This window comes from Helianthus annuus, chromosome 13 (assembly GCF_002127325.2).
Source record: "Helianthus annuus cultivar XRQ/B chromosome 13, HanXRQr2.0-SUNRISE, whole genome shotgun sequence".
Taxonomy (NCBI): domain Eukaryota; kingdom Viridiplantae; phylum Streptophyta; class Magnoliopsida; order Asterales; family Asteraceae; genus Helianthus; species Helianthus annuus.
The window spans coordinates 88,337,546-88,359,357 of record NC_035445.2 but is presented as its reverse complement, the minus strand read 5'-3'; the positions used below and the strand labels follow the sequence as shown (position 1 = coordinate 88,359,357).

Genomic DNA, 21,812 nt, shown 5'->3' with positions numbered 1-21,812 from the left:
GCAGAAAGGCAAGGTTATTGCCTATGCCTCACGTCAGTTAAAGGTGCATGAAAAGAATTACACCAACCATGACTTAGAATTGGGTGCCGTTGTATTCGCACTGAAGCTATGGAGGCACTATTTATATGGCATCAAGTGTGTGATCTATTCTGATCATAAGAGCCTCCAGCATCTGTTTAACCAAAAGGATTTGAACATGAGGCAGGGACGATGGATGAAAACTTTGAATGATTATGATTGTGAGATAAGATACCATCCTGGCAAGGCAAATGTAGTCGCTGATGCCTTGAGTCAAAAGGAAAGGGTGAAGCCTATAAGAATCAATGCCAAGAGCATTGAGATAAAGAATAGTTTGAATGAAAGGCTGTTAGCTGCTCAGAAAGAAGCTGTACTGGAAGCTAACTATCCTAATGAAAAGCTAGGAGTAACTAAAGAACAGTTATCCTATGGCAAAGACGGAATTCTAAGGTTAAATGGATGAATATGGGTTCCAGTTTATGGAGGACTTTGAGATGTTATTCTCCAGGAAGCCCACAGTTCCAAATACTCCGTTCATCCTGGAGCTGACAAGATGTACCAGGATTTGAAGGCAAACTTTTGGTGGATAGGCTTGAAGAAGTCTATAGCCACCTATGTAGCTAAATATTTGACATGTACGCAAGTCAAAGCTGAACATCAGAAGCCGTCAGGTTTGCTACAACAGCCTGAACTTCCCACATGGAAGTGGGAAATGGTGACGATGGATTTCATCACCAAGTTGCCGAAGACAAGGAAAGGAAATGATACGATATGGGTGATAGTTGATAGGTTGACTAAGTCAGCACATTTCCTACCCATTAAGGAGACTTATAGCTCCGATATGTTAGCCCAAAAGATACTAGATACACATCTCATTTTTGGAATAGTTTCTAACAATCTTTGGGCACACGCTTAAATTTCAGTACGACTTACCATCCTCAGACGGACGGGCAGAGTGAGCGTACAATCCAAACTTTGGAAGACATGCTTCGTGCATGTGTGATTGACTTAGGTGGTAGTTGGGATAACCACCTGCCATTAATCGAGTTCTCGTACAACAATAGCTATCATACCAGCATCAAGGCTGCGCCTTTCGAAGCCTTGTACGGTAGGAAGTGCAGAACTCCCGTGTGTTGGGCGGAAGTTGGAGATGTCCAACTGACAGGACCAGAAATAGTCTTTGAAACGTCGGACAAGATTGTCCAGATTCGTGAACGCCTGAAAGCTGCCAGGGATAGGCAGAAAAGCTACGCAGATCTAAAGCATAAACCTCTGAAATTCGAGGTAGGCGATAAAGTGTTGCTTAAAGTATCACCCTGGAAGGGAGTGATGCGATTTGGTAAGAAGGGTAAGTTAAGCCCGAGATACATAGGACCATTCGAGGTCATCGAATGTGTCGGATCAGTTGCTTATAAGTTAAAATTACCTGAAGAGCTCAGTGGTATTCACAATGTATTCCACATCTGCAATCTGAAGAAGTGTTTCGCTGATGAATCACTAGTAATACCACATACAGATGTGCACATAGAAGAGAGCTTGAAGTTTGTTGAAAAACCTGTTCGATCGAGGATCGACAGGTTAAGAAGCTTCGAAGGAAGCATGTGCCTATTGTAAAGGTAAAATGGGATGCCCGTAGAGGTCCCGAGTACACGTGGGAGGTACAGTCCACAATGAAAGAGAAATACCCTCAGTTGTTTCAGTAAATCTCGAGGTCGAGATTTCTTTTAAGGGGGTGAGGATGTAACACCTCGAAAATTTGTGTTTAATATATAACGACACATGTCATGAAAGACAAAAGCATTATAAACCCGGATTTAGTTAAAAATGTATGGCAGGATTTTTTTGAACATGTCGACATGTTAATTTATACCTCTGAACGACTTCATTATGAATCCCAAGACCCTAATATGAATAATAAACATCTAGTATACCTTTAAATCCGGTGATTTCTAACAATAATGGATTCCTAGATTTTCAAGAACGGGGTCCTATGAAATAATGCTCGATAAGCCTTCGTTTATGAATTCCAATATAGTTCAAACCAATAATACAACATGATAGGGTAGACACAACTGATCAAGCATAGGTTAAAGGCTATACTGATAATTCCTGGCCCAAAAACATGTTATACAAGTTGCCTATTCGAAGCTTGAAAGGTTAATTTTTTTTGCCTTCTGGTAAAGGCTTACGGACCGTAAAGGTCCTGCCTTACGGTCCGTAAGGAGTGCCCAGATGCAGAAACTCGGACAGCAACCTGTAAAAACGTTTTAACCGACTTAAAAAGATATTTTCACTCTCATGGGCGACCCCTAACAGTTCCTAGGCACTAGGGACACTTGTGGGTGATCCATGATCAGTTGTACCATGATTTGTCATGATCATAATGAATCAAAGGCACTATATAAAGGCCTCATTGTTGCAACTTTGATCATTCACTCCCAACTCAACTTCTGATCATTTCTGGAGCTCAAGGCCATTCCCTAAGCATCTCTAGTCGTGCATTGGACCTTGGTAAGTATCCTTGACCATCCTTAAATGAGTTTTGCTTAGTTTTTAGCTTAGAAGTCAAACCGTCGTAATTAACGTTTGACTTAGCAATTAATCACTAATGGTTCAGTGTTTAGTCAAATCAAAGGTGGTTATAAGTTGGTAATCATGTGGGCTTTAAACCCTTAAAGGGGCACCCTCTGATTCCCATTCTAACCAGATCAAAGGTCGGGTCAAAGTTGGTATTAAAAAGTCAATAGAAGCATGATTTTCGAATTAACATGTAATTAGCAATGTAGAAGGCGTGTAACCTATTTTATCACTCATATAACATGCTAATAAGTATAAGAGCTGGTCTAGGCTTGTTTGATCCGACAATTTTCTGTTTTAACCCGGTTCGGAACCGAAAGTCGCAAAACTTTGACTTTTGCTTTGACTTCAGTTCTGACCCGGTTTGGTATGGTTTAGATATGCCTTAGAGTTTCCTTAGGACCAAGTTACACGATGGTATAACCCTCTATGATTGGTTCATTGTTTGCCCCATTCGTTTACACGTTTCCGTTAATTGCCTAATGTTGACCAATATGCCATTTTGACCATAAAACGAGAATTTTGGATATGTAAAAGGACAATAATCTTTGTTACTGATTTATAAACATGTCCCTGAATTTCCACATCAGTTTGAGGTTTAGATTAGGAGTTATGCTCAATGACGTAATTAGAACGCTTTTTAGTAATTTAACGGCGTCATTAGCATAAAGCCTATCTAAACCCAATTTTGACACCAAACCTTTTACACACTGATGTAACATAATATTTTAAGATTTTTAATTATTTTTTAACCTGCTCATAACCTAAGGTTATGGCGTTGATTCGGCAAATACCGATTATACCCTTTTTGGTTATAAAATGAGTTCTACATAGTATTTTGACACAATCCAATTGCTACTAATTTTATATAATAAATGTGGTATTTTGAACTTTATAACCTGATTAGAAAAATCGGATTTCTGGTATAACCTCGAAATAGCTTAAAAGGGTTTTTACACGTATTAAACACCTAGTATGGGTTTAAAATCATTTTGTCAAATAAGACTTATCACCAACTGATATAACCTGATAAATTAAGATATTTTTCTGATTATTTCGGACCCAAGTCTCAGAATTTAAATTAAGCTCGTTTACAATCTTCTAAATGACCAAAATACCCCTTCGGGGCTTAAATTAAGATTTAACTCGTTTTGGGCATAACGGAAGGTATCCTACTGATATCACAACCTATTCAAGGCATATTAACTTAGGAAACCTATAAACGACTCTCATGGTTACCCGTTACGCTTCCTGCGCGTTCGGTTTATGTAACTAGTTTACATAAATTAGCCGAAACGGGTCAAACCTTATCATTGTTATCTCAAAATCCAGAATGTGGTTAGATTACCCATATTATACAAGTCTTCAAACTTGTCGGGTCTAAATCACATTCTATTCTGATCTTCACTTAACCGTGCATTTGAATCGTATTTTTCCTTAAAACTAACCGGTCTAAGTTTAGACTTAATTAAAGACCCGTTAGGATTCTAATAGGTTATTATAAACCTTCGTTCCAGAATAGGAGACCCGGTAAAAGCTACACGCACTTGCTATTTGTGATTGATACTTGCAAAGGTAAATACTTTTAACTTAATTTCCCTTATACGGGTTTGGGGTACGGTATATAAAATACCGATTGGTCCGGCATTGAATTTTTAACCGAATAGAGGTTAAATCATTGATATGCTCCGTTTTGAAATGTTTTGTTTGCTTAAAGCCTTTGTGGGGTTAATGACCATGTCCCGGATATCCTTGGCATCATCTTACGATATGGCCACGACCTAAGCACGGGGTGTAGGCGTACACCCGTCAGTGCCAAAAATAAAAAATGTGGTGTGTCTATTGATCTTTAACCCGATCTACGGATCGGGCTATTGAACGCATAAGGAACATGTAATTCATCTACAAGATTATATTCAAATAATTATCCCAAGTTATAAAAAGTTTGTGCCACGTGCATTCAAATAAATTTTATTAAACTTTTCAAAATGAGTCGGTTGAATGTATTTACCAGTGTAAACTGACGTATTTTCCCAAAAAGGTTAAGTGCAGGTACTACGCGAACTAGGCTGGCTTTCTCCTAGCGTCCACAATAAGTCTCGCAAGCTTGGATGTCAAAACTGTTGAACAATGTTTCCTATTTTTTTTTTGATCCACCTGTGGATTATTTTTAACTATTTGTGATACTTGATATTACAATTATATACGGTTGAAATATATCTATCTTTTGCTTCCGCTGTGCATTTAAATATTGTGTTGTTTGACTGTAATGTTACCAACTATGTCACGATAATCCCCTACCGAGCCCACCGGTGAAACGTGGAAATATCGGGGTGTGACAAGTGGAGGTTTTGATATAATGGTGAGTGTAGTGGTTATGGTAGTGGATGGTTGAGAGGTGTAACGCCCAAAATTTTATAAATTATGCAAATTTTTATGTTAACATAAAAATACTTCAAGAAAGTTATAACACACATAATCTTTATATGTGTGTGTGTGTTCATGTTAATAATAAGAATTTGTGTAGGAATAACTAATGATAGAAAGATAAATAAAAATTATCATCTTGGTTAATATATATAAGTAAGGTTTAATTAAAAAGAAAGAAATTAGCCATAAATAATAAAGAATTGAATCTTTAGGGGGCAAGTATGATAAAAATGAAAGTTGAATGATAAAAATAGAACAAAACACAAACACACACACTGGTGGGTGTGTGTGTCGCGAGAACCATCATGGAGTAAGGGACTGGTTTGTTGACTAATAGTGGTCGTGCTCTCGTATGGTTCCGTAAGCCCCATGAGGAGTTGCAAGAACAACTGTTCTTCAGTGATAGGAGAACCAACATTAGTGAGTTGGTCATAGATTACCTTGTGCGCCTGGCAGTAAGCCGTCATGGAGGGAAATTGATCAAGACGAGTGTTGGCGAACTTATTATTAAGGTCGATGGTACGCGTGGCCTTATTATCTTGAAAAATATTTGCCAACGCCGTCCAAGCAGCATATGCGTTGGTGTTAGGCTTCAAAATAGTATGCATGAGATCAGTGGAAATCGTCCCGTAAATCCATTGTAATACAATGGAATCAAGTCGTTCCCACGACGGAGAAGAGGTAGTCTTGTCTTTTGCTTGATCTTTATCGGAGGAAGAGGACGTCTTAGTGGATTTCTTCGGCTGAAGATGATCATAGACGTCATAAGAGATGTAACGGATTTTAAATAATTCCAATCAAGCTGTATAATGGCCGTTTTTGATGTCGAGGGTAATGGGGATTAAGGCTTTGATATTTGTGACGGTGACAGCGAGATGAATAGGAGAAGACATGACGTGAATGATGAAGGAGGGTGACGAGCAGAATTTGCGCAGGAGGGAGAGGGCCGATGAGAGGAGGATCGGTTAGGGTTTAATGGTTTGATACCATATTAGAATTGTAAACCTTGGCCTCCTTCATTCATCTCTCAATAATATATATATACAGATCATATCTCCTATTCTAATCAAGAGATATACACAATATCATAAACATATTTAGATTCCATATTTATCTATATTCTGTTAGGAACACCATTTAGAACATGATTGATGCTTGAATTTAACTAAATTGATAGTAAATATGAAAACCCACTTGAAAGTTTAATGATGAGAAGAATTATGTAAAGTTCTATGTTAATTAGCATAATGGCTATGTATGATAGTGTTCATGACAAGGGATTGTTAGTTGGAAACAATTTAAAATGAAGGTTACATAGAAAATTTATGGAGTTTGATGTGATGGTGTTGATATGAAATGGCTAAGTTATGTTTATGATACTTGTACATTATGCTTAATTAGTAGTACGCATGCCAAGTGTTTGTTAAAATGCTTGAATGAAATGAATCTCATGTTAGACAATACTACATTGTTAGTATTTAGAAACTTTAGATGTTAATGCATTTATGTCAAGAAACGAATGTAAATATGACATGAGATTTAAAGTAAGTTGATTTTGGGAATTGTAGGAATAAAAGAAGAAGGTTTAAATCGTTCTGGATCGCAAGCAAATAGCGACAAAGGTAAGTTCTTACGCTTACGAATTTAGTAGTATATAATGTGTATGATATTTATTATCCTAGTTTCGTAATTTGTACATATCATAAATCTTATGCAAAGGTTGTATCATGATTATGGGTCGAACGAGTAGAATTGGGTAAAATGTTGAGTTCGGAATGTTATGTTTAATTAAGTATGGAACAATGTAGAGGAATGGTGTCGAATTTCCGTTGGTAAGAATTTTGGAACAAATACTTGAAGTAGTTCTAACAAGTCCGAATAGAAGTTCAAACTATATGATTGTTGAGTTTTAAATGACTAATCGTTTGTTTGAATGTAGGTAAATCCTCGTGTTAGTTGGCGCTACTTGGAACAGACACACCCATGTTGCACGCTTCCACAATGATGCTAGTTAATAGGTCTAAACTTTTGTTGAATGGTTTTTGTTAAATGGGTCTTTTGTGAGTATCTTAATTTGGAAGTCAGTTGATGTTGAAAGTTTGAAGTTTAAAGACTATGTTAGTTGTTAAGAAACTTTTGGGTTATAAAAACTATCTCAAATAGTTATAATGAAGTTAATGCAGAAATTTACAAGTGTATATTTTTGACCCGTTTGGTTCTTTCGTCATAGAGGATACTCATGTTTTTTACTAGAATTTTTTGACCTTACAAGAGGAGATGGAAGAGGTTGTGATAGTTGTGGTTTTGATACGAGATGCATCAAGAGTTTATTAATCATCATCTTAGACAATGAATTTAGTTCTCTTGATTTTGATTTGAGATTTTTGTGTTTTTGATGGTGGCTGTGGAGGTAGTCTTGTTGGTTTTCTTTTAAGTAGTCCTTTTGAGGACTTGTGAGATGTTGGTGGTGGTGTTTGAGTAGTTGTAACATCTGTTATCACTTTTGTAGTGGCAACAGATGTTTGGATATTTGAAGCAGTGGTTTGGGTGATGATGGGTGTCGCAATGCTTTTTGTAACCTCTGTTAGAATCTCTGTAGAAGAAACTTGGTTATCTTGAATCTGTTTTCTTTAAATAATTTCTTACATTGTTATCTGCATATTTGCTTCCCTTGTATCCCTTTTCTTTTGCTTTTCAACTTCTTTGGCAATTTCTTCTTTTCTTGCCTTGTTGAATGCATCAATATTAGGCATTTTCATCCATTTTAACCAGGAGTAGGAGCTTCCTCATGCAATATTCCTCCCCCTTTTTGGTATCATCTTCAAACTTGGGGAGAGTTAGCAGGGGCGGACCCAAGCCCACTTCAAAGTGGGCGGGCGCACCCCCGGAAAGAAAAAATTAGTGTTAAATTCCGTCGAAAATCTCGTCCGCACCTCTTGGAATTTTTCGTCCGCACCCCTTGGATTTTTCGACCGCACCCTTGAACGCACGCCTTAGGTAAAAAGTGTTATCAATTTATATTTTAATTTTTTGGTAAACTCTTATTTAAAAAAAATACTACCTAAATTATATAACTTTTAATACCTAACTAACTAAACCCAAATACTCATATATTTACCCACTTATAATTCCTAACTAACTAGCCCACTAAGTCTTAGCCCATTAACCAAACCCAACAATATTTCAAACTATAATAAAATAATTAAAGCCCAAAACCTTTAGAAATTCTCTCTCGCTCTCTCCCTCTCTTGCGTCCCTGCACTGCCAACGAACAACACCACCCAGCGACAACAGTCCAGCAGCCGGCGACCACCGTAATCAACCACCATACCACCGTCGTTTGACACCAAATCTAACCGGAATCCGAACACGGGTAAGTTTCTTTGTATTTTGATGATTTTGATTGATATTATAGGAGAAAAAAAAAGTAATAAAGTTGTTAAATAGGTTTGAAATTTTATGTGTTTTGACGTTGTTTATGGTTTTTAGATGATTTTTAGGGTGATTATGTTGTTTATATATTTTTAGGGTGATTACAACTAACGTTATGATTTCTAGGCTTGAATAGTTGAAAATTAAAATTGAAACATTATGTTATGGAGCGATGAACTTATGTTATATAGATAAATAATTGTTTAAAAATTTAGTTTTAAGTGATGTTTTGGATAGATTTCAAAAAATGAAAACCCGTAGGGCGTCGACGTTTTAATTATGTCTGTAACAAAGTTTACATGTTTTTGATTATTATATAAATTTAGTTTGATGTTCGTTTGTTTTACATGACCCGACCCGATACGAACCGATTTTTTTACTCATATAACTAGGGGCCTAAAATTTTTAAAAATGTTCCGCACCCCCATGGAAAAATTCCTGAGTCCGCCACTGAGAGTTAGAGCTTTACCAGTGTTTTCAAAGATAAAGTCTTTGATAGCTTTAACTTCTGTTTGAGTATCTTGGTACTTGGCATCCACTATTTGTTTTACCAGCTCTACTTGCATGAAATATCTTTCTTTTGCAGCTTGCTTTTAAAGATGTAGGTATTGTTGAACGTGGTCTCACATTTATTTTACAACGTCTGCATTTGATGGTTGAGTTCTGGAGTTTTGGATCAAAATTTTCATCAACTCTTTGATCTCTCCAATAGTTGTTTCCAATTTTGTAACCCTCTTTGTCAATTTATGATAGTTTAATCCATCACCTGAGTTAACATGATCATCTAAGTGCCCACCTGAGATGGTTAAACTTATGGATGAGCGTGGTACCGGTGTGTTGGACCGGTACTGTACCGGTACCTACTACCAAATGCTCATTCCTAGTTAAACTTGGTTTTAAACCATGTGACCTTTGTTCTTGATACTGGTGACTTGTAACCGGTGAAGAGAACAGTTGTTGCTTTTAAGGCCGGTGGGTGTGGGGGGCGCCACCCCGCCACCTCAGCCTCCATAATGCCCCCGGGTCGCCATCGTCCACACCACCGCAATTAAAGGGGTCGCTATAGTGGTAAGAATGCTTTATACCACACCCTACAAGTTAAAGAATGAGTCTTTAAAGCCCTTGTGTGACGTGTCGGTGAGGTAACGCTAAAGTGACGTGATAAAGCCCCTTACCACACCCTCCAACCTAAAGGGTCTTAAAAATCTAACTACTATCTAACTGTAAAACTGTTGTCTCTACAATTGTTGTCGATGACAAATTACACTTTACTCAAATAAAATTCCTATTTTCGATTTTAGCCAAAATGGTAACCTTGTCCATGATGTTGAAGTCTTTAAGTGGATGGTCCGACCGTTGTCCACGTTACAGTTAGAGACTTGGCGGCACTTTTCACCCTTCTCTCTCCCTCCCTATACAATAATAAATCATCAACGACGATCGTCTCCATCTTCTTCACCCCAATGATCCAACACCCAAACCCTAACCACCATGAGTCGCCTAATTTCTTCTTTCCGATCCCTAGGGTTCGCTTCTCCACACCGGACCTCTTCTTTCCGCCTCACCGCCCTCCGCCTCTACTCCGATCATCCTCAACCTTCCACTCCTAATATCATCCCAGGTATCACTCCTTTTTAGAATGATGAACTATTGAAATTCATTTATTCTCATTTATGTTTAATAGTTTATGGTGTTTGATCTATGATGACTTCAATGCGTTTTGATTATTAAAAGAAATACTAAAATGTGATTTTTAGAATATTGAAAAATAGTTTTTAGATAATGTTTTAACTTGTTAGCTTTTAAACGATATGATATTATATAAATTATTCTCATTATCTCTGGTGGTCTAATTTGTTCAAATGCTCAAACGATGGTCAGAATTGTTTAACCGGATTCGAAAAACTCATGCCGTTGCAATCGAGGGTCTAATTTTGGTTAAATACCGGTTAATTGCATAAGCCGGCTGGCAATACATATCAGTGTAAGACACGATTAGACCTGTTTACCGAAAAAGTACACAACGCGATTTTTTTACTTATTTAAAAATAAATATAATTATGAGGTTAGGATCCATCATTTCTTCTTCTTGTTACATAAAATGTAAAACTATGTTATAAACATTAGATATAAAGTAGTTAAACGAGCTGTATTCAAGTTTAATACTTGTGTTACACGCGTCGTTAGAGACCTGTTAAACCCGATAAGACACGATTTGCCAGCCCTAGCCTGCCTCATGAGACCGCATCGGCCATATCGAATGTACTGCTGCAGCAATGTGATCTCGTTGTCATTGTGTCGTGTGATGTGCGCATCTTTAAACCAAGGATGAGATGAAATCTTTGCCCCCCCCCCCCCCCCCCCCCTCTTTAATGTTGTCTCATATTATCCATTATTCATTATGATTCAGGGCCACTTAGACAATATAAAAATCTGGTTAAAGAAGGACAATTGCAATTTGATCCATACCAGGAGAAAGTCGCTTTGGAACTGGATAACTTGGTTCAAAGATTGGTGCAGTATGAGAAAGAAATGGAAGAGTATCATGTAGGTTTTTAAAAACCGAAATCCTTATGTTATATTGTTTATTTCCGTTGTAATTTTGGGGTTTATTTGGCACTATGTTTAGGTCAAGTTAGCTAAGTGGGAAGAGGATCGTGAGAATGAGCGGCGCAAGCTTTTGCTTAAGGAAGCCGAGGGTAAACAGCAACGTAGTGAAGTGTTTGACAAGTCACATAATAGATTTTTGGGCAGATGGCTTGATCGGTAAGTCAATAAATCGTTATGTTAATTTGATTTATTTCTTGTTTAATTTGATTAATGATACTTTATTTCATGCAGGAAAAAGCCTGTGAACGTAGAAACTGGAGTCGGGAAATGGGTTTCGTATCTAAACCGAGAAAAGAAGTTGGATTTAGCAGTTGGCAAACGCCCCGTTGTTCCACCAGCTCCTAAAGGATTATACATTTACGGGAATGTCGGAAGTGGTCTGTTGACTTGTTGACCGTTGCTAATCCTTTGATTTTAGTCAACTTTACTTGTATTGTTCTTATAAACAGTTGAATAATGTAGGCAAGACGATGCTAATGGATATGTTTTATAGTGCCACGAAAGGAATCGTTACACACCGACGACGATTTCACTTTCATGAGGCAAGTGTCGAATTCAACCTTTTACACTGAACATGTGGTATAAAAGTTAAAAATCGTATTTTATACGTTTATGTTTATGTTTGTGTATCTGTATTCGCAGGCTATGCTAGAGATTAACGAGCGTATGCATAAGGTATGGAAGAATGAAGTACAAGAAAAGTCGATGCAATCAAGCATTGCTAATTGGATAATAAGCCTTCCGTTCGATACTAAAGTTAAGGAATGGATAGCTGCAGAAGAAAGCTATAAGGAGAATATGCAAATGAAAAATATTCTTCCGGCTGTTGCGGATAAGTTTCTTGTTGACCAGAAAAGCGACCGAAGAGGTGCCAGTATTCTATGTTTCGATGAAATCCAGGTAAAGCAATGATCAAGAATCAAGATCTTTACGTATATGTAGCATAAATGTTTTAGAGTAAAAAATGCCATTTTCGTCCCTGGGGTTTGGTCAGTTTTGCGACTTTCGTCCAAAGGTTTGTTTTTCCGCATCTGGATCCAAAAGATTTGAAATCTTGCCATTTTCATCCGGCTCGTTAACTACATCCGTTTTTCTCACTTAAGTCGGGGGTATTTCCGTATTTTTTGTTAACTTAAAGGGTGGTTCGGTCTTTTTCACTTTATATACAAGCATTTAGCATAATGTACAAGTATTCAAAGACCAAATTGCCCGTTAAGTTAACAAAAAAGACGAAAATACCCATGACTTAATGGAGAAAAATGGATGGAGTTAACGATCCGGATGAAAATGGCAAGATTTCAAAACCTTTCGGATCCAGATGCGGAAAAAATAACCTTTGGACAAAAGTCGCAAAACTGACCAAACCTCAGGGACGAAAATGGCATTTTACTCAATGTTTTAACTTGAAACATAATGAATGACAGTACTTTACCGATTTCTGTTACAGACGGTTGATGTGTTCGCGATTGTGGCGTTGTCTGGGATTATAAGCCGATTGTTAAGTACCGGAACGGTTCTTGTTGCTACCAGTAACAGAGCACCAAGTGACTTGAATCAGGTGAGTTTTAACTTTTAAGGTCAATGATCGTTATCTTAATCATGCATATACGTAAGATAAAACCCAGAAATCGTTCTTCGTAATTACGACTCACGTTTATTTAGGACGGTATGCAATGGGAGATTTTCTTGAAGCTTCTTGACAAATTAGAAGACCATTGTGAAACTGTTTTGATCGGAAGTGAAACTGATTACCGTCGTCTTTTATCACAAAGATCTGTAAACCTGGTGAGAACTTAAGGTTTATCGTTAATCTACCGAATCATTTTCAGCTTTGAATATGTCAGTTTCGTACGTGAGGTGGTTATACTCGATTTTGTATGCGTAGGTCACCTACTTTTACCCTTTAAACAGCATTGCAACCAAGAAATTTGAGAACGTGTGGGATGAAACCGTAAGAAAACTTGGGGAACCTGTTGTATCTGAAACTGTCTCGGTAATGTTTGGCAGGTATGTTAATATGTTTTACATTAATGCTAATAGTTTTTCAGTTTATGAAGCTTAATGTTGAATGATTAATGCGTTATGTAGAACACTGGAAGTTCCCGAAAGCTGTAACGGGGTAGCAAAGTTCACATTTGAATATTTATGTGGGCGTCCGGTAAAATTCCATATATAACGTGTTTTATACGTGTAATATATTAGTTCATTGACTGTAAGCATCATTTTTTTAGGTTGGGGCGGCGGATTACATTGCCGTGGCCAAGAACTATCATACGGTTTTCGTATCGGACATTCCTATGATGAGTATGCGGATTCGTGACAAGGTGCTTTGACTAAATTTGGTCAAACTATAACTAATTTGACATCCTAGTACCTTGTAGTGTGTTCTGATTACGTTACTATTTTTTATTATTTCAGGCACGGAGATTTATCATACTCATTGATGAACTATACAACCACCATTGTTGTTTATACTGTTCTGCAGCTTCTTCCATTGATGAGCTGTTTCAGGGAACCGAAGAAGGAACTCTTTTTGATTTAGAGAGGCAAGTCTTCTCTTGTTTTAGTTTTAAGAGTTAATTACTGTTTTTGTCCCTGTGATTTGTCAAAAGTCACTATTTCAGTCCATTAGTTTAAAAATTACGATTTTAGTCCCTGTGGTATCACTTTCGTAACCATTTCAGTCCACCTCGTAACCATTTCAGTCCCTGTACTAACAGAATAAATGGATTGAAATGGTTACGAAAGTGAAACCATAGGGACTGAAATGGTTACGAAAGTGAAACCACAGGGACTAAAATCGCAATTTTAAACTAATGGACTGAAATAGTGATTTTTCACAAACCACAGGGACGAAAACAGTAATTAATTCTAGATTTAATTTTTTAATTAAAACTGGAAATTTGTATTCTTTTAATAAGTTTTTATGTAAGCTAATTGTACGACTTAAATATCAGTTTTCAATTTGAAACGGAGACAGAAGGTTCAAAGCTTCGTAGAGATGTTTTAGCAGAGGGAAATATTGGTTCAGGAGGTGCGCCTGCTGGTATCATTTCCATGCTTTCTGGAAAAGAGGAAATGTTTGCTTTTCGTCGAGCGGTTAATCTCTCTCTCTCTATATATATATACTCGCACAAATGTACATATGTGCACATGTATACACAAACATATATCTATGTATAAAACATAAGCATACATATCATGTCAGTGCTCTGGTTTGTAGGTCAAGTGGTTCCGCAGGTAACTAAGTTCAAGTATCTAGGATCGTTTGTTCAAAGGGATGGGGAGATAGACGACGTTGCCCACCGCATCCAGGTTGGATGGTGTAGGTGGAGAGCTGCCACTGGGGTATTGTGCGATAGGAGGTTACCAACAAAATTGAAAGGGAAATTCTATAGGGGTTGCAATTAGACCTGCTATGTTATATGGAACCAATTGTTGGGCCATTAAGGAAGTACAAGCACGTAAGATGGAGGTGGCAGAGATGAGAATGCTAAGATGGATGTGTGGGCACAAAAAGGTTAGACCGGATAAGAAATGATATTTTTAGGGAGAGGTTAGAAGTAGCTAGTATATCAGATAAATAAAGGAGGGAAGATTGAGATGGTTTGGGCATGTGAAGAGGAGGCAGACGATAGAGCCAGTTAGAGTGGTTGAAACTCTCAAGGTGGAGGGAAGGAGGAGTGGAGGCAGACCCAAAATTACTTGGGATGAGCGGATTAGGCAGTATTTGCAAAGATTGCACCTCTCTGAGAACATTGTCCATGATAGGAGCTTGTGGAGAGGTAGGATTAAGGTTAAGGATTTCTAGGAGAGGGTACAATTGTGTTTTTAGGTGTAGTGTATGGTCGTAGATATGTAACTATGTGTATAGGTTGTTTTGTGTTGTTATATTTGTCTTGTTTACCATGCACTCTTTCACCACTCATGTTACATTGGTAGCTTCATACACACACACACATCTCATGTTTTATTTATTTCTTTCCTGGGTGTTTTGGAGCCGAGGGTCTCACTGGAAGCAGCCTCTCTATCCCTAGGGGTAGAGGTAAGGTGTGCCTACATCCCACCCTCCCCAGACCCTACCAATATCTTTGCTATTTGTGGGATTTTACTGGGTATGATTGATTGATTGATGATTGCTCTGGTTTGTAGGTCTCCCGTCTCGTAGAAATGCAAACACCATTCTACCAGGAAGGAGCGCGGCTTTATCATCCACTATTTCAGGCCGACCGTAATAGCTTCAACACCCGTAACATGAAACATGCTACCGGGTTAGCAACAAATGCTTGAAGGGTGGATATGTTGTATGATATGATGATAATAGATTGGAGAAAGAATCCCAATAAAGTTTTATTTGAGGGGTGATATTGTGATATTTGGGATCAGTAGCCCAGCCTGAGCCCCTAAAGTGTATACTGTATACTCAAGTCTGCTCCTTGTGACATCTAATTAGCAGTCACTTTGTTCAGTTATGAAAATTGAAAAGTTACACATCATATAGTGATTGATTTTTAAATTCCAATAACATGGTGTTTTGCTTTTGTTTTTAATTGAGTTAAATGTTATTTTAGTCCCTGTGGTTTGGGTCATTTTGCCAGTTTAGTCCAAAGGTTTCATTTTCCGCCTCTGGGTCGAAAAAGGTTTCACCGTTGCCATTTTAGTCCACTGGGTTAACTTTATTCATTATTTCTGTTAACGAGAAGGGCAATTCGGTCATTTTATATGGCCGAATTGCCCTTCTAATTAACAAAATTACATATAAAATGACTGAATTGTCCTTCTCGTTAACAGAAAAAATGGATGAAGTTTACCCAGTGGACTAAAATGGCAACGGTGAAAAACCTTTTTGGACACAGACGAAAAATGGAACATTTGGACTAAACTGGCAAAATGGCCCAAACCATAGGGACTAAAATTGCATTTAACTCTCTTTAATTTCTTAATGTTTACACTACACAATTTAATGCTGGGAAAGTAGTTTGTTATCATTTATATTCCGCTGCATTTCTCATTTATCTTTCATCTTAATTCAAACGTAAAACACAATCAATCCAAACTCAGATCTTAACAATAATTATTGGGATTGAACCCTACCAGAGGAACAGATGATGTAAAGCCAAAAATGGTTCATAACAGTGGATTCATCATAAGTAGTAGTTTGCACTAGGCTTTCCCCTTGAAAGTGATTATAACATTTGGTGACCTCCATCAACTGTCCGTATACAACAGCTACTGTCCTTCAAACTACTGATGAAGCCCCAAAGACTGTTAAAGATTAAACACTGCTGGTTCAATCTACTGATGCTATCTAAGTACTGCTGATGATTAAAGGACTGCCCACTCAAGGACTGATCAACTTTGAGGAAAGCACTGATGGTCAACATCAGTGCTTAGCATGCAACAATGGAATGAGAAAGCAGTAGTTTAGTTTATCACTTGAATTGTATAGAATCAGTGGTCAGGTTAACAGTGTTTGTATAAGAACAGTGGTTAAAGGTTGTTAGATGTCACTTTCATGGTGACATCAGCTTAGATGCTTCAGTGGTTTGTTTTGCCTATAAATAGAACAATACCCGGTACTGTTTCATTTGGTTGACTGAGTGAGTTTATCTCCTCCAATCCTTTCATCTTGAGCGATCAAGCATCATGCTGAGGGGGAGTTTTAGTATGTAAGCATATCTGTAATCATTTCTGTATTGTAATCATTCGACTCAATGAGAAACATGTGTTTACCGAAAACTATTTCCCTTTGATTGTGTTTATAAAGTTTGTTTTAAATTCCGCTACATTAAATCTCTGTTTTACATTCGTTCATTGATGAAATATTACAAACAAACACGATCATGAAGGCTTCAGATCCTGACAGAGTGTTATTGTGACAATGTGATATACAAATTATAATTGCTTTACAATATAACTTATCATATGCAGAGGCCTGATGCAGTGGCGGATCTAGGAACTTTTTTTACTGGGTTTCTTTTGGTAGATTATTATTATTTTTTTCCAAATCATACCAGGTTCTCACTAATTTTTTTCTAAATCGAACGGGTTCCTGTGAACCCAAAAAATGGCCTAGATATGCTCCTGGCGTGATGTTGTGTCATGTGTGTGATATGGTGTTATGTCACATGGGTAAATCTTTGTGTGTTACATATCTACCGAAGTACCAATATCATGACACTGTATATTTCCAGACTGCTATATTTTTAGACAATGACACTTTGAGCACAAAAGGAAGAAAAGTGGTGGTTTCAAAGTTGTTTAGTATGAGACCGTGTATTTCTAGACGAGTATATTTTCAGACATTGACAATTTGAACCCAAAAGAAAGAAATGGCACTTTTGAGCCCAAAAGAAAGAAAAGCAGTGATTTTAAAGTGGGTTCACGCAAACTTCTTTGCGAGCCTTTGGTCATTATCGGTCTGGTTTATTACAGCACCAGTACGATACCGCACTCAGGGCCGGCCCAAGGGTAAGCCAAATGAGGCTTGGGCCTTGGACCACCAAGACTATAGGGCCTCCATAATTTGATGAAACCACAGTACATTTATAAAAGATTTAGGGTGTGAGTTATCAATAGATTGGTGGTTGGTAGTGTAATGGTTTTGTGTATGTATGGATGTTGGTGAGACCCGGGTTCGAATCCCTTGTTCAGCATTTTTTTTCTTGTTTTTAAATTTTAACACAATCTTTCAAATAATTACACTTGGGTCCTTCAAGTTTAACTTTCAATTACATACATTTTTTTGAGAAAAAGGCCACAAGATTTTATTTCGCCTTAGGCCACCAAAATGGTTGAGCCGGCCCTGACCGCACTTGGCATAATAATCGTTGCCAATCGACACGTGTTTTACATCGATTGAAAACACTAAAAACGAATACCGGTACCGGTGTTGTTCGGTCGGTATCGATCCATTACGATACCAGTATCGTACAGACACTCGATATAGTTTACAATACAAAAAAATAGTTTATTGCGAATATAACTTTGTGTTCATCGAATTTTATACCGCCACGTCAAAAAAACTATAAAAAAGAATACGGTAGATCGGTTTGTGATGATAAGAAAATCAACTATATACGGTGGTTCGAATAGATCTTTTATCGAATCGTACATAATAAGCACATGATGAAGCTAATAATAAAAAAACTATGCCGATGTGATACGGTATGATACTGATGTAGTTCAGACAATATCAATAATATAAAGAAAGAAAATCATTAAAAGTCAAAATTAAATAAATATGTTCAAGGTTAAAAGTAAATATAATAGTAATCTATTACAATATTGAAATGATAAAAGTATGGAAAAAAACTACATATATTATTATAAAAATCAAATTACTATTCATGATCAACTTCCAATTATATATACAAGTTGGATTCCTCTGCGCTTTGTGGCGGGCTTTAAGTCAGTATCGGTTCGGCTGATTACAATACCGTAACGACACCGACACTCGGCAAGTATCTGTTCCTAAATGAGTTCGGATGGTCTATAGGTGACCAAGAAGTGTGCCCAAAACGTAGCCCCGTTATTAAACAAAACTGTTTCGGGGTGAATGTAAATAGCTGCCCTCGTAATGTATACGAAATACCAATACGGGGAAAAGGAGTCGCTATTTGTAGTTGTGCAACGCCATATAAAAGAAGGCTATCACATATGGTGCACCTATTGTCTAAATATGGACCGAAACACGTCTGCCTAATGGCTGTTTCAATCGCCGGAGTCATCACGTCACGCAAAGATTTTAAAACCAACCACTTTTCTCGTACTTTAATGGTTATTTGCTATATAAGAAGAAAAAAAAATTAAAAATAGTATACGAATTCAAATAAAAATCTTATCTATTATTCAATAATAATCCGCAAACATTTTACCGGGCAAGAAGGGGGGTTCCATGAAAGCATCTTCCATCTCTTGGTCGTTTGGCATGTTCTCGAAATCATTCGGCATGTTCTCGTGTCGGTTGAAGTCCATAGTGGGGGGCCCACAACTAATGTCGAAGAAGTCAGATTAGTGGTCCCAAACGAGTCAACAATCTTTCGGATCTTCAAAGTTTGGGTCTTCAAGTCGTTTGCTTTGATCTAACGTGGAGAAATTCTCATTCAAAGTGGGTTCAAAGTGGGGAAAGTGATTGTCACATGGGAGGAAACGACACTCGTTATGGGTCCCACTCGTTATTGTTGACCCGACTTGAATGTCGTTTGACCGGGAACAGTACTTTGTTGGAACACGCGCCGTCAAAGGGCTTGGCCATGTATTGGAAACGGCATAAAAAGCAACTGAAACGGCTCGGCGTGTCAGCGAAAACGGCTCGACGTGACAGCGGAACCATGCAGCGGAAACGGCTCGGCGTTGCAGCGGAAACGGCTCGGAATTGCAGTGGAAACGGCTCGGCATTGCTGAAACGGCAGAAGCATGAAACGCTAAAGGCACGTGCCATGAAACGGCTCGGGCAGTTACTTGTAACGGCACGGACAGTAGCTTTATTGAAAGGTGTGTGATGAAACCTCTTAAAAAATTATTTTTTCCAAAAATTGTTTTCATATTAAATAAGACCGCAAAATATTTTTTTAGAACGCCATTCAGAGCACTTGAAACTCTCTTAAAACCGATAATGGCTGACAAAAACAACGTATACGGCTCTCAACCAGTTGGTAAATCATCAACGTGGATTCTTAAGAAATGGAGAGCACCCGGACAGTCGGGTGAAACTTCCTCGTCTGAAACGGCTGTGCCGCAGGTGCCGGAAGAAAACAACTTTGTAACTAACCGTCAAAGCTTACACTCAAACAGAGGCGGAAGATGGGCAATTCCAGATGACGAATCTGAGAATTGGTCAAAAGATGTTGCAACATTTTACAGTAATGGGGACGCCCCATTCTGTTATTCAGCTGTTTTCACTCGTTATGTGGAGTTGGACAAAAAATTTTGGGGTACTTTGTTAGGCTATCGTTGTAATGGCTACCTAACAGCAACGGTAATTTCATTAGAACTTTTTTATTAACAAACTGTGTATTTTTCCTGTTTATTACATGTAACTTGTATTAATATATTAATATTCGTTAAACAACATATTGAGGGATGGACTGGACGACTAATGGCTTGGAGAAGAAGAAATTTACAAAGCGATCCCACGTTAAATTTGCGGTGGACAATTCTTCCACCTCAATTCTATGACACGTTACTACAATCGGTTCCTAAGAGCGTGGTTGGTTATGGAAATGGTAAAGAAAACCCATTTCCTTCCTTTTTTGACGCGGATTTTGTGTTTTTCCCACTGCCGATTGACAATAACGAATGGATGTTGGTACGGTTAGAGTTGGCATCCCAGGAATTAGTTTCGTACCTGTTTGAAAACTTTTGTGGACAAGGAGACATATTTAGGGCAGTTATTATTCCATGGTTGGCGAAGCTTAAGGTGTTTAACTGGTTTGTTGGTGCATTTGCAGTATTGGAAAAAGACAGGCAAACCAGAATGCTGCATAACTCATGAGCTAAACGATAACTACGTGATTTCTAACAGGTCAATCGTAGGCAATGAAGCTGTCTATCTGTGTATGCTTATGGAGCATCTCGTTACCGACAAACCCATTAACATTACTGGAGACGTAAAACAAATATGTTTGTCATATAGACGATTCATGGCAAACTGTATTTTTGGCGGTGTTTACCACGCCCAAATGTTGTTAAATAAAATAACTCTTCTTTTTAATATGTTTTAATATTTAATATTATATCTTCCCATTTTACCCCATTCAAACCTATAAATACATACATTACTCCCTCCCATTAAACACCATTCTCATCTCAAAGTTCACACTAAAAAAATGGATTCTTGGACCGACGAGGAAGATATTGCTGCTGTCGTTTCGTACGCTGCCGTTCGTGATCTGGGCACTTATTCAGTTTCCGATACTACTTTCTGGGGGCAGGTTTTCAACAATTTCTGCATTCACCTACAAGAGACGTCCCGAAGTGTCGAGGCGTTGATGACTCGTCTTTCTTTTCTACGCTTTAAATGTACACGTTTTTTAGGAAGGTGCAAAAATGTTAAAAAAACTAATCCGAACATGGAAGAAAAAGAGGTCGTTGAAGAGGCCCTGCTCGACTACGCAATACTTTACGACGAGGACTTTGAACACCTTTCAGTGTTTGAAAGTTTAAAAATTTATCTGTAATTCATGAAATGAATTTGTAATATTTTTAGGTTGTATCGTGCAACTTAATGTATGACTTTTAACCGTTTGTCTATATGAACCGTACAAATATTAATTAATATTTTAATTAATTAAACTAATTAATAAAGTTAAATAAAAATAGTAAAAAACGGCCCAAACACGCTATAATGTTTGGGCCAAAGAGCCCACAACGTTTTAAAACAAATAATTATAAAATTTATTAATTAATATTTTAATTAATTAAACTATTTAATAAAGTTAAATAAAAATAGTTAAATAATAAAAATGATTAATTGATAACATTAATATTGTTAACTTTTAATAAAGTTAACAAGGTTAGCTAACTTGGTTAATTAATTAACAAGGTTAGTCCCTATTAGTAATCAAATTAACTGAGTTAGTTAAATATCCTACATAAAGAATAAGTAGGTTAATAAAATACAGTTAGATCAGTTAGTAAACTTATGAAAACTTCAGGGGTCAAAACTGAAAATTAAAAAAAAAACGGATAAAAAGGGGGTTCTTCTTTAAAGAAACGGCCCCTTCATGGATCGAACCTGCGCC

General features: G+C 37.5%; 1 protein-coding gene across 1 annotated transcript; it reads left to right on the top strand.

Annotated features, from left to right (window-relative positions):
- Positions 1 to 9,770: 9,770 nt before the first annotated feature.
- LOC110898576 (AFG1-like ATPase) lies at positions 9,771 to 15,617 on the top strand. The gene is made up of 14 exons (XM_022145373.2): positions 9,771 to 10,078; positions 10,868 to 11,004; positions 11,087 to 11,223; positions 11,299 to 11,444; positions 11,530 to 11,609; positions 11,710 to 11,967; positions 12,515 to 12,625; positions 12,730 to 12,852; positions 12,953 to 13,074; positions 13,156 to 13,225; positions 13,299 to 13,391; positions 13,486 to 13,613; positions 14,025 to 14,166; positions 15,220 to 15,617. Exons 1-14 carry the CDS (start codon positions 9,949 to 9,951, stop codon positions 15,355 to 15,357), a joined length of 1,815 nt encoding a protein of 604 aa, XP_022001065.1. The 5' UTR covers positions 9,771 to 9,948; the 3' UTR covers positions 15,358 to 15,617.
- Positions 15,618 to 21,812: the final 6,195 nt, after the last annotated feature.

Excerpts from the sequence above, each read along its gene's own strand:
- LOC110898576 (XM_022145373.2), top strand. The coding sequence starts at position 9,949 with ATGAGTCGCCTAATTTCTTCTTTCCGATCCCTAGGGTTCGCTTCTCCA. Across the intron at positions 13,226-13,298 it reads AATATTTATGTGGGCGTCCG|GTTGGGGCGGCGGATTACAT; the intron begins GTAAAATTCCAT and ends TCATTTTTTTAG. Across the intron at positions 13,392-13,485 it reads GTATGCGGATTCGTGACAAG|GCACGGAGATTTATCATACT; the intron begins GTGCTTTGACTA and ends TTATTATTTCAG.